The sequence below is a fragment of the Hevea brasiliensis genome, chromosome 6 (genome assembly GCF_030052815.1).
Source record: "Hevea brasiliensis isolate MT/VB/25A 57/8 chromosome 6, ASM3005281v1, whole genome shotgun sequence".
Taxonomy (NCBI): domain Eukaryota; kingdom Viridiplantae; phylum Streptophyta; class Magnoliopsida; order Malpighiales; family Euphorbiaceae; genus Hevea; species Hevea brasiliensis.
The window spans coordinates 11,292,233-11,306,106 of record NC_079498.1 but is presented as its reverse complement, the minus strand read 5'-3'; the positions used below and the strand labels follow the sequence as shown (position 1 = coordinate 11,306,106).

General features: G+C 27.1%; 1 protein-coding gene across 1 annotated transcript; it reads left to right on the top strand.

Annotated features, from left to right (window-relative positions):
• Positions 1–9,163: 9,163 nt before the first annotated feature.
• Positions 9,164–10,098, top strand: LOC131180579 (secreted RxLR effector protein 161-like). The gene is made up of 3 exons (XM_058147920.1): positions 9,164–9,224; positions 9,500–9,631; positions 9,752–10,098. Exons 1-3 carry the CDS (start codon positions 9,164–9,166, stop codon positions 10,096–10,098), a joined length of 540 nt encoding a protein of 179 aa, XP_058003903.1.
• Positions 10,099–13,874: the final 3,776 nt, after the last annotated feature.

Below are 13,874 nucleotides of genomic sequence, written 5' to 3'. Positions count from 1 at the left end.
TACATAAATAAATCAATAAATTGATGGATTTGAGTTGATCCATTATGGGTGACCCAGTCCACATTTCTAATAGGACAATTTAGAATTCTTTCAACTAGTTCATTTTTCTCATTTTATCTCTCATTTCTTCCCTATTCTTCCATTGGTGAGGATTTAAATATTCATTAAAATAATTTTATTCACTCAAACAAAATATTTAAAATATTAAATGTAGTACCGATCAAATTTAAAAATAATTAAATTAGTTAAAAAACTTAAAGTCAAAATTAATTTTCTACAAATTTAAATTACATTTTCTCAAAATTAAAAAAATAAAAATCATAATTATTGAAATGTTACATTCAGGATGCAACTTTTTACCTATAAGTTTATAGCTATTAATTTTATAAATTTTGTTAGTATAAATGAAAATGGTCTACAAAATTGTAAATTTGAGCTCTATATATATTCAAGGAGGGATCATTAGTTTTGCACAAATTATCCTTTTTGCTTTGTAATTATTATTTACAAACAAAGTATGCAACCTTACGATTATTATGGGTGATAATGATGATCACATTGAAGATGAAGATGAAGACGGAGATGAAGATATTAATTAAAGAGAACACACATTTTCATTATATCATATTTGCAATTTGCCATAAATTGATGAAGTCATTTGATGTTTGGTTGCTTCATCATGTTTGTCCAATCCTTATTTTTCAAGATCCATTTTTATTTTCAAAAGAATATCTTAACTAAATGTAGATGTAATAAATGGTCACTTTTTTCATGAGATGTGCAGGTGATAACGACAATATAGAATGATTTAGATGAATTAACTCTAATGGGGTGTTTGGTACAAGATTAATAAGGGATAATGTTGTTTATAATGAATCCATATTTTTTAATAATTATAGTTTAAATTTAAAATTTTTTTAATTTAATGGGATTCACATTTGAGAAATCAAGGGACTATTAAATTAGTTAAAAAACTTAAAGTCAAAATTAATTTTCTACAAATTTAAATTACATTTTCTCAAAATTAAAAAACAATAAAAATCATAATTATTGAAATGTTACATTCAGGATGCAACTTTTTACCTATAAGTTTATAGCTATTAGTTTTATAAATTTTGTCAATATAAATGAAAATGGTCTACAAAATTGTAAATTTGAGCTCTATATATATTCAAGGAGTGATCATTAGTTTTGTACAAATTATCCTTTTTGCTTTGTAATTATTGTTTACAAACAAAGTATGCAACCTTACGATTATTATGGGTGATAATGATGATCTCATTAAAGATGAAGATGAAGACGGAGATGAGGATATTAATTAAAGAGAACACACATTTTCATTATATCATATTTGCAATTTGCCATAAATTGATGAAGTCATTTGATGTTTGGTTGCTTCATCATTAGTTTTGTACAGATTATACTTTTTGCTTTGTAATTATTGTTTACAAACAAAGTATGCAACCTTACGATTATTATGGGTGATAATGATGATCTCATTAAAGATGAAGATGAAGACGGAGATGAGGATATTAATTAAAGAGAACACACATTTTCATTATATCATATTTGCAATTTGCCATAAATTGATCAAGTCATTTGATGTTTGGCTACTTCATCATGTTTGTCCAATCCTTATTTTTCAAGATCCATTTTTATTTTCAAAAGAATATTTTAACTAAATGTAGATGTAATAAATGGTCACTTTTTTCATGAGGTGTAGAGGTGATAACGACAATATAGAATGATTTAGATTAATTAACTCTAATGGGGTGTTTGGTACAAGATTAATGTTGTTTATAATGAATCCATATTTTTTAAAAAATTATAATTTAAATTTAAAATTTTTTTAATTTAATGGGATCCACATTTGAGAAATCAAGGGACTATTTTGATATTAAAATAAAATTTTAGGGACTTAGTTATTTTAAAGTGAAAATATAGTAAAGGGCATTTTTGTTATTTTTACTAAAATTAGCAGTGATGCTAACAAGATATAATAATTTATTGGTTTATTAGAATATCTATGACTCATTAATTGGCTTTTAAAAAAACAGGGACTAATATATAGATTTTACTAAATGACAGGGGTTGAGATTAGTGTATGGCCCTTGTTATGATGCTTTGTCATCGAGCAACAGCACACTCACTACTAAAATTTCAGACCAATTATAAAGTTAATCATGGTAATATTTCTTCCTCAACCCATAGGACAAGTTATAATAATTTTGTTTCCTTTTTCCACATTTCTCTTTCATTTTATTTTCATAGAAAATTAATCCCTTTGGCAATTCCCTTACCTTGTGCCCATCCCGACCCGCTGAATGGGTTGGAAATTTGAGTTTAGTTGAGAGAAAGAGATGAAAGACACACATCGTTGTCTGCTATAAAGTTGCAATCAAATATTATGAAGAAAAATAATCAAGTTGTGAATTTATAAATGGGTTTTGTTTATAAATTAGAAACGATATTATGTCAATTTTTTGTGTTATTTGGAAATGAAATCTTATCCATGTAGAATATTCGTTTCTGAACCTTTTCTACTCTGTTTCTAATGTCCTTGATTATATTTTTTTAGAGTTGTTTCAAATTACAAATGGAATTAACCCATTTTTAATTAAATTTCATTTCTATTCCGAAGATTTCTTGTAATGAATTAATAAAAATGTAATATTAAACTTTTGGCAATTGCAAATCTAGATGAATAATCAAATTTTATTTAAAATTATGCATTAAATTCCAATTTCCTAGATAAAAGTAATTATTATCCTCTTTTAAATACTATAAAAACAATTATTTTAATATTTGACTAATAATAATTAATTTTACTACATAATAATTTTGTCATGTATTGAGTTGAATTGGGTCCCTAAATTATTTTATAATCACATTATAACATTTCATAATATTTTATTTTTGTATTTTGGGTCTTGAGTTTGAGCTTAATTATTGGTTTAGAAACGGTATGATTTATTACGGGCTTTGAAGGCCCTATACCAACCAAAATTCTAGTGATAATTTGACCCATACAGTTAGATCGACATAATCATGATATTATTTCTTGCTCAACCCATAGGACAAGTTATAATAATTTTGTTTCCTTCTTCCACATTTCTCTTTCATCTTATTTTCATTGAAAATTAATCTCTCGTCAATTCCCTTTCCTTATGTCTATTCTCACCCACAGGACATGTTAGAAATTTGAGTTTTAGCAAGAGAAAGAGATGCTTTATTGTCTGTTTATAAAGTTGCAATTAAGAGGATATTTGATTTGGTTTGTAAGTCAATCAAACCTACTTATAAGTAAAAAATCATAAGTAGATTAGTGTTCAGTTTAGCTTATAAGTTAAAAAGCTACTTAAAATAAGTCAGCGGTCATGAGTAAAAACTTATCTACTTATTTTAAAACTATGTTTTAACTAAATAAAAGACTATATTATCCCAATAATATTTTAAAATATCAATATTATTCTCATTTTAACAACCACAATACTCAATGACATATCATTTTTTACCATTTTGATAAATTAAATTACTTTTAAGCGCTTTTTGTCTATACACTTAAACTATTTAAAAGTTAATTTTAAGTAATTTTACTAAATAATTAATTACTTATTTTTAAATTAACTTATAAATTAAAATACATTTAAGTTGTAAGTTAAAAATAAATAGTTAAGTTAAAGACCCTTTAAATATTATAAAAAAATAATTAAACAAGATTATATCTTGTTTTAGAGCTATTTCAAATTATAAACAAAATTTCATTTATTTCGAAGATTTCTTGTAATGAATGAATAAAAATGTAATATTAAATTTTTAGCAAAACAAGATGAATAATGAAATTTTATTTAACTTTATACATTAAATTCCAATTTTTTCAATAAAAATAATTATTTTTCTCTTTTAATTACTATAAAACGATTATTTTAATACTTTGACTAACAATAATTAATTTTTATCACATAATGATTTCGTTTTATTTTTAAATGAGCTTTATATAACGTTTGCATGTTAGCTTTATGCAATATATCATTATCTATAAAGCTGCGTCATTTAATATTTCTTTAAACCATAAGCTCTGTTCATGATGTCTCTATCAACATGAAGCAACCTATTATCAATTTCCACTAAAGTTTTGATCATAAAAAAAAGAAAGCCACTAAAGTTTTATTTTTTACTTGGAATTGATTGAGGGTATAAATATTAATTTTATGCAATTTATCATTAATTTTAAATTAAAAAAAAATTAACATTATTCTTTCAAATCATACTCTTAAGCTTCAACAAATTTTAAGAAATCCGAAGAGATTACTCAAATTTCAGACCAATTATAAAGTTAATCATAGTAATATTGCCCAATCCATAGGACAAGTTATAATAATTTTGTTTCTTTTTCCCACATTTCTCTTTCACCTCATTTTCATGGAAAATTAGTCCCTTTGGCAATTCCCTTGCCTTGTGTCTATCCCAACCTACTCAATGAGTTAGAAATTTGAATTTTAGTGAGAGAAAGACTCTTATAAAATTGCAATCAAATATAATAAAAAAAATAATTAAGTTGTGAATTTATAAATGAGTTTCTGTTTATAAATTAGAAACGATATTTAATCCATTTCAAAATTTTGATAATATTTATCTATTTGTAATTCGATGCAAAATTTAGCATCAATTTTTTGCACGCTATTAGAAACATAATCTTATCCTTTTTGAATATTCGTTTCCAAACCTTTTCTAATATGTTTTTAATGTCCTTGATTATATATTGTTTGAGAGTTGTTTCAAATTACAAATGGAATTAACCTGTTTTTAATTATATTTCATTTCTAGTTGGAAGATTTCTTGTTATGAATTAATAAAAATGTTATATTAAATTTTTGGCAATTGCAAATCAAGATGAATAATCAAATTTTATTTAAAAATTATGCATTAAATTCCAATTTCCTCAATAAAAGCAATTATTATCCTCTATTAAATACTATAAAAACAATTATTTTAATATATGATTAATAATAATTAATTTTACCACATAATGATTTGTTATATATTGGGTTGAATTGAGCTTTCTAAATTATTTTATAATTGAGTTATAACATTTCATAATATTTTTATTTCTGTATTTTGAATTTTGAGTTTGGGTTTATAAATTTAAGAATAGTAAGACTTATTACGAATTTCGAAAGCTTATGCCAACTCAATTCCTAGTGTTGGTCTAGCACATAAAATTGGATTGTGACATAATCATGGTATTATTTCTTGCCCAACCCATCGGACAAGCTATAATAATTTTGTTTCCTTTTTCCACATTTCCCTTTCACCTTATTTTCATTGAAAATTTGTCCCTAGGCAATTCCCTTTCCTTGTGTCTATCCTCTGTTACTGGACGTGTTGGAAATTTGAGTTTCACTAAGAGAAAGAGATGCTTTATTGTCTATTTATAAAGTTGTACTCAATTAATCAATCAATCAACATATATTTAAGCTGAAGCTTCAAAATTGATTTACAAAAATGTGCCATCTAAGCTGTTAAAGTGCTTAAAAAATCGCTATGTAGCACAACCTCTTTATTATTTTTATTTTTGTATTCTTTTATATAAAAAATTAACTTATTATATTAAACATCAAATTTTTAGATTTTTTCAAATTTCAACTATCAAATTCTTATCTCATACAAAAAAAAAAAAATTCTTTTTACAACATCTTTTAAAAATTTTGAAATTCTTATAGTTATAATTTCAAGCATTAAAAAATTTATTATCACCTGAATAAAATTATAATTAATTAAAAATTTTATCAATAACATAATTTTATAATATAATTATGATAATATAAAAAATAAAAATATATATATTAATTAACATTACTAAAATAAAATTATAAATAATTTACAATTCACAAACAAAATGACTAGTTAAATATTATGAAGAAGAATAATTAAGTTGTGGATTTATAAATGGACGGAGTTTCTGTTTGTAAATCAGAAAGGATATTTAATCCGTTTCAAAACCAATCTGATACAAAATTAGCATCAATCTTATCCGTTTCAAATATTCATTTCTTAACTTTTTTAATTCGTTTCTAACGTCCCTGATTATATTTTGTTTTAGAGCTATTTCAAATTATAAACGGAATTGACTCGTTTTTAAATTTCATTTATTCCGAAGATATCTTGGAATTGATTTAGGGTATGACTATTAATTTTATGCAATATCATTAATTTTAAAGTTGAAAAAAAATTAATATTATTCTTTAAAATCATACTCTTAAGCTTCAACAAATTTCAAGAAATTCAAAAGAATTACTCAAATTCCAGACCAACGATAAAGTCAATTATGGTATTGTTTCTTGTCCAAACCAAAGGATAAGTTATAATAATTTTGTTTTCTTTTTCCATATTTCTCTTTCACATTATTTTCATTGAAAATTAATCCCTCAGCAATTTCTTCCCCTCGTGTTCAGTCTCCCCAACCCGCTGGACGAGTAAGAAATTTGAGTTTCAGTGTGAGAAAAATAATTAAATTGTAGATTTAAGAAACGGATGGAATTTCTGTTTTTAAAATTTCGATGTTGATTATTACATGCTCTGAAAATTCCTCAGGGCTTAATGTTGTGTTGCTTTTTACCATTTTGGATTTCATTTTTTACCTTCTTTTTAAAAAAATTTATAGCAGCAGATTTTTAGCTTTTAAAAATGTTATAAAAGCTTTTCTTTAAAATCAAAACATAAAATCTCTTATAAGGTTAAGATATGTATTTTTATAAAATTTAACAACCAAAACGTGTATTGAATAATTCAAAAAATATAGAGCTGTAAATAAATTTTGACTTGATAATAATGAAATGAATTTTTAAAAATAATATGTTTAAATTATAACTAAAATGCAATTAATAATAAATAAATAAATCTTAATTTTTAAACTCATTTAATGTTTTTATATATAAAATAATTTCTATTTAAAATTAAAATATTAAATAATAATTAATGAGTTATATCATAAAAAAATTTTTGATGGATACTTTTTCATTTTTAAATATTTAAAAGTATATGATATTGATTATCGGAGTTATATTTTTAATTTTTAATATCTTAATATTTATTTTTAAGTAAATTTTCTTTTTTAGGATTAAACAAATTATCTTAATGAATGTAATATTAAAAAAAGGATGACACCTCATTGTTTAAGCTCGTTAAATATCACACTCTCAACGAGAGCCATTTTCTAGAAAAAAAAAGAGAAAAATAAAGAGGAAAATAAATCTTCTTAGAGAACCCTCAATCGAATTAAACCAATTAGAGATACAATAAATGGGGACAAGTTTAACATGTGTAACGACATTTTAATCAATAAATCCTCTCTGCTTCTCCACTCACAATTTCTTCCACAAGCAGCTTCTCTTTGTATGGATGTATTTTGTATGGCAAATGAAAATAGTTAAATAATTTTTATAATAAATTATAAATAATAATTTTATTTAACATTTGTTTATTTATTTATAGTATTATAAAGGTTTTGATAATAAAAGAATTATACCTGCAGTATTACGTAGGCATTATAATTTGTATATTGCTAAAAACACCTGTTTTACTATTCTCAAGAACAATAAAAAAGCTTTCTTGTCGATACTTTCTCTTTTTCTTTTTTTTTTCTTTTTAATTTTTGTTTTAATGAAAACCTAGGACAAGTTAAATGATACACTTACTTACATATACCCTTGGTTTCCATATTAATGTGAATTTCACCACAAAAATACGTAATATTCATATTAATTAATGATTCAACAATTTGCGACTATCTTAGCATCCTGACAATTTTAAATTAAGTCTTTGGTATATGATATTATTATTAGAATATTTTGAGTTACATCAACTGAATTAACATAAAAAATATATAAAAATAAAAAATTAATCTGATTGTATAGATCATAGTTTTATATAGCAGGTCAAATAATTAAGTCGGTTGTTAAGTGGGCTTGCGCAAATCCCCTAGTTATAGCATGAATAGTTTGCCTTTGACCAAACAGAGAACATAGACAGCATGGGAAAATTGGCACGTGATATCGCCTTACCACATGACTAACAAAAGATTTAAATTAATTATTAAGCATAAAGCATGATATTGTAGAACGCATGAACAGAGCGCTTTATGACAAAGCACGATTGGGATCTGGTCGAAACAATTAATACAACTTGTTTCTTGGTTAATAGATCTCCATTCAAGATTGGGAAAGGATATCTAGGTCGAAACAATTAATACAACCTGTTTCTTGGTTAATAGATCTCCATTCAAGATTAGGAAAGGATATCTGGGTCGAAACAATTAATACAACCTGTTTCTTGGTTAATAGATCTCCATCTACAACTATTAAGTGTAAAACTCCTTTTGAGATCTGGTCTCGCTCATCTGCTGATTACTCTTAACTAAGAGTGTTTAGCTGCCCTACTTATACCCATGTGCGGGATGGTGAGCTTGAGCCTAGGGTAAGAAAATGCATATTTCTAGGGTATGCATTTGGAGTGAAAGGCTACAAGTTATGGTGCAATGATCCAAAGTCTCCAAAATTAATTATCAGCAAGGATGTGACATTTAATGAGTCTGCTACATTGGATAGTCAGTGGGAGAAGTCAATAGCAAAATCAGATCATGGTGTTAAAGAGCAGGTGGAGCTTGAGATTGATATTTCAGCAGTTCAGTCTAGTGATTCAAAGTATGAGGTGCAAGATCCTGATCAATAAGAGGATGCACCTGAGCAACAGCAACAGGAACCATATAGCATTGCAACTGGTAGAGAGAGAAGATAGATTAGACTCCCGCAAAGATATGCATACGTAGATCTAGTTGCATTTGCCTTATTAGTTGCTGAGATAGTTGATGTGCACGCACCTAACAATTATAGATAAGCTATTTCTTGTTTAGATGTAGATCAATGGGTTGGTGCTTGAATCTCTTCACAAGAATCGAACTTGGGAGCTTGTAACATTACCTAGGGGATAGAAAGTAGTAAGCTGCAAACAGGTGTTTAAGAAAAAGGAAGGCACTCTAGGGGTTAAAGCACCTCGATATAAGGCACGGTTGGTAGCAAAAGGCTTTACTCAGGGAGAGGGAATTGACTTTAATGAAGTATTTTCTCCAATTGTGAAGCACAGCTCTATCAGAGTCTTACTTGCTATGGTTGCTCTTCATGATCTAGAGCTTGAACAACTAGATGTAAAGATAACATTTTTACATGGTGAGCTAGAGGAGAAAATTTATATGAGTTAGCCAGAGGGATTTGTCAATCCAGGTATGAAAAACCATGTTTGCTTGCTTAAGAAGTCTTTATATGGTCTGAAACAGTTCCCTAGGCACCAGTACAAAAGATTTGATATATTTATGATTTGTAATGGCTTTATTCATAGTTCATATGACAGTTGTGTGTATAATAGAAAGCTTTCAAATGATTTCTTTGTTTATTTGTTGTTGTATGTAGATGACATTTCTTTGTTTATTTGCTGTTGTATGTAGATGACATACTTATTACTGCTAAAAGCATGTCACAAATTAATATTCTGAAAAAGCAATTGAGTGATGAGTTTGAGATAAAGGATTTGAGTGCTGCAAAGAAGATTTTGAGAATGGAAATCACTAGGGATAGAAGTGTTGGGAAGCTTTTCTTGTCTCAATAGGCCTATGTTAAGAAAGTGCTTAAGCATTTCAATATGAATAATGCTAAGCCTGTGATTGTTTCGTTTACTGCCCATTTCAAGTTATCTGCAGACATATCACTAAATATAGATGAGGAGATGGAGCACATGTCCAGTGTTTCCTATTTGAGTGCTGTTGGTAGCATCATATATGCTATGGTTTGTACCCGACCTAACCTTTCACATGCAGTTATTATTGTGAGTAGATACATGGCGTGTCCTGAGAAAGAGCATTGGCAGGCAGTGAAATGGATTCTGAGATATTTGAAGGATACTACAAATGTTAGTTTGACATTCGATAGGGCCAAGATGAATGATTCAGTTGTTGGCTATGTGGATTTAGATTTTACAGGGGACTTAGACAAGAGGAGATCTCTGATAGGTTATTTGTTTACTCTCTCTGGAAGTGCTATCAGTTGAAAGGCAACATTGCAGCTTACAGTTGCTTTGTCTACCATAGAGGCTGAATATATGGCTTTAGCAGAGGCAGTAAAGGAAGCTTTATGGTTACATGGTTTGGTGGGTGATCTTGGATTGATACAAAATAAGCTAACAGTGTTTTGTGACAGCCATAGTGCAATACATCTTACAAAGAATCAGTTGTACCATGAGCGAACTAAGCACATTGATGTCAATATCACTTTATTTGGGACATTATATCTTATGGGACTGTAGTTGTGTAGAAAGTATCTACACATGATAATCTAGCAGATATGATGACGAAAGGAGTCCCAGTCAGCAAGTTTAGGCATTGCCTAGACTTGGTTGGTGCTTGTAGTGCTCAGTAGTGCCCTGGTGAGGGCATACAGCAAGACAAAGAATTTGTAGTTATTTTGTTAATGATGGAGGAAATTCAAGCCAAGGGGAAGAATTGTCATTTTTATGTGGTTTGAATTTTGGATATGTTTTCATGAACCTAAATTGTAACCCAACCTGAAAGCTTAACGCTACGACTCAATTGGGATAAAAAGTGAGATTTGTAGTGGTAGCAGAGGGCACGGGCCGAAAGGGTATGGACCAGTGTAAATATTGTAATATTCTGCCTTTTGTGGAAGAGTTGTGAGATATTCATAAAACACACTGGGTTAGGGTTTGGGAATTCTGAGAGTGATTATATCTTGTTCTTTTCATCATAGTGAAACTTTTTCTCTTGTCTTATCCATCGATGTAGACTTTACAGTCTAACCATGTTAAATCCTGTTTTATTATTCTTCTCTTTTCTATATTGTGTGATTATGTGATTTGTATGTGTGCCTTAAATTTTCCTGCCTATTATAGCACTTTGTAATATTTTTCATGAAAACTTAAACACAAGGACAATAATTATATGCCTAAAAACATAAACCATATGCTAAGCTAGAGATAACAACCAAAACCATAATTGCGAATTGAAAGTAATTATTCTTCCTCTTACAATTATTGTGTTTTGTTTTTACATTAGCATTATATAATGTATGAATATTTGCTTCATGAACTCAATCATTATCTATAAAGTTGCGACATTTAATATTTCTTTATCAATATGAAGCAACTTATTATTACCACTAAAGTTTTAGTTTTTACTTGGAATTTATGATTAATTCTAAAGTTGACACAATTAATATTATTATTGAATCGGACTCTTCAAATATAATAATTTTTATTTAGTAAGTGTCACGTGGCAGTAGTAAGAGAAAATTTTCTTGCCTTATAATGCCACATGGCAACATCAAAATTTAGAATGCCACGTGACAGCAGGAAGGGAAAACCTCCCTACTTTATATATATATACACGCCATAAATTGATGAAGTCATTTGATGTTTGGTTACTTCATCATGTTTGTCTAATCCTTATTTTTCAAGTTCCATTTTATTTTCAAAAGAATATCTTAACTAAATGTAGATGTAATAAATGGTTGCCTTTTTCAAGAGGTGTAGAGGTGATAATGACAATATAGAATGATTTAGAGTAATTAACTCTAATAGGGTGTTTGGTACAAGGTTAATAAGGGGTAATGTTATTTGTAATGAATCCATATTTCTTAATAATTATAATTTAAATTGAAAATTTTTTAATTTAATAGGATTCACATTTATGAAATCAAAGGACTATTTTGTTCTTAAAATAAAACTTCAGGGACTGAGTTATTTTAAATTGAAAATATAATAAAGGATATTTTGATTATTTTTACTAAAATTAGCAGTGATTCTAACAACATATACTAATTTATCGATTTATTAGAATATCAATGACTCACTAGTTGATTTTTAAAAATACAGGAACTAATATATAGATTTTACTAAAAGATAGGGACTAAATTATAATTTAGTCTTCTTTAAACCTTAAGCTCTGTTGGAGATGTGATTATCAATATGAAGGAACTTATTATTACCACTAAAGTTTTATTTTTTACTTGGTGTTGATTCAGGGTATGACTATTAGTTTTATGCAATTTATCAGCAAATTTCAAGAAATCCAAATGGATCAACAAGGGTTGAGATTAGTGTCTGGCCCTTGTTATGATGCTTTGTCATCGAGCAACAGTACACTCACTAAAATTTCAGACCAATTATAAAGTTAATCATGGTAATATTTCTTGCCCAACCCATATCACAAGTTATAATAATTTTGTTTCCTTTTTCCACATTTCTCTTTCACCTTATTTTCAAGGAAAATTTGTCCCTTTGGCAATTCCCTTACCTTATGCCTATCCCGACCTGCTGAATGAGTTAGAAATTTGAGCTTAGTTGAGAGAAAGAGGCGAAAGAGACGCATTGTTGTTGGCTTATAAAGTTGCAATCAAATATTATAAAGAAAAATAATTAAGTTGTGAATTTATAAATGAGTTTTGTTTATAAATTAGAAACGATATTTAATTAATTTCAAAATTTCAATATTTATCTTTTGTAATGTCTTATAAAATTTAATGTCAATTTTTTGTGCTCTCAACACAATAAGATACAATCACTTAGAATTCACAAACGCTAATCCAGTGTATTTCCCAAATATCTCATAAATCTATCACAAAAGACAAAATGTTATAATATTTATATTAGTCTATATTGTGGGGTCATTGTCCCCTTGCAATCCCCAATGAGAACAATGGTGGCCTATGGGTTCATGACTATCAGAGCGTATAATCTATAAAATAAATTATTAATTTCTTTTATAAAATATATAATTCTTAAATTTTAAAATATATGGTTAAAATTAATTAAAATATTTATATTAAATAAATTCCTTTCAATTGATGTTACATTTCAAATTTTAATAATTATATATTTCAAAATGAAATTATTAAGTAAACATTATCTACTACAAATAATAAAATATATAATAAAAATATGTTTTTATAAAATATGATTTTTTTCACTTTATATCTTTTGTGTTAGTTTGTAAAATTTATATAGATGCTCTCATTTTGTCAAATGAATATAATTAATAAGTTATTAGTGACCAATTGTATCAAGCTTTCTTTTTCATAGACTTGTCAAATAACATATACATTTTTTTACTTGCAAAATATAGATAAAAGAAGACAATGGTCTAGATTTAATCAAGCTTATTAAACTATTTTCTTAAAAGTTCCATATAGAATATTCGTTTCTAAACCTTTTCTACTGTGTTTCTAATGTCCTTGATTATATCTTTTTTAGAGTTTTTCAAATTACAAATGGAATAACCCATTTTTAATTAAATTTCATTTCTATTCCGAAGATTTCTTGTAATGAATTAATAAAAATGTAATATTAAACTTTTGGCAATTGCAAATCAAGATGAATAATCAATTTTTATTTAAAATTATGCATTAAATTCCAATTTCCTCAATAAAAGTAATTATTATCCTCTTTTAAATACTATAAAAACAATTATTTTAATATTTGACTAATAATAATTAATTTTACCACAAAATAATTTTTTTATATATTGAGTTGAATTGGGCTCCCTAAATTATTTTATAATCGAGTTATAACAATTCATAATATTTTATTTCTGTATTATGGGTCTTGAGTTTGGGCCTAATTATATGTTTAGGAACGACGTGACTGATTATAGGCTTCGAAGGCCTTATACCGGCCTAAATTCTAGTGCTAATTTAGCCCATACAGTTAGATTGTGACATAATGATGGTATTATTTCTTGCCCAACTCATAGTAGGGGTGAACACTATTTGATTTAAACTGAAAAATCGAATCGAACCGCCTTAATTTGGTAA

What these genes read in the sequence shown, in the direction of transcription:
- LOC131180579 (XM_058147920.1), top strand. Translation starts at nt 9,164, where the DNA reads ATGGTTGCTCTTCATGATCTAGAGCTTGAACAACTAGATGTAAAGATA. An exon ending in AAAGATAACATTTTTACATG is followed by an intron (nt 9,225 to 9,499) that starts GTGAGCTAGAGG and finishes TGTTGTATGTAG; the next exon opens with ATGACATACTTATTACTGCT. An exon ending in GGAAATCACTAGGGATAGAA is followed by an intron (nt 9,632 to 9,751) that starts GTGTTGGGAAGC and finishes AGTTATCTGCAG; the next exon opens with ACATATCACTAAATATAGAT.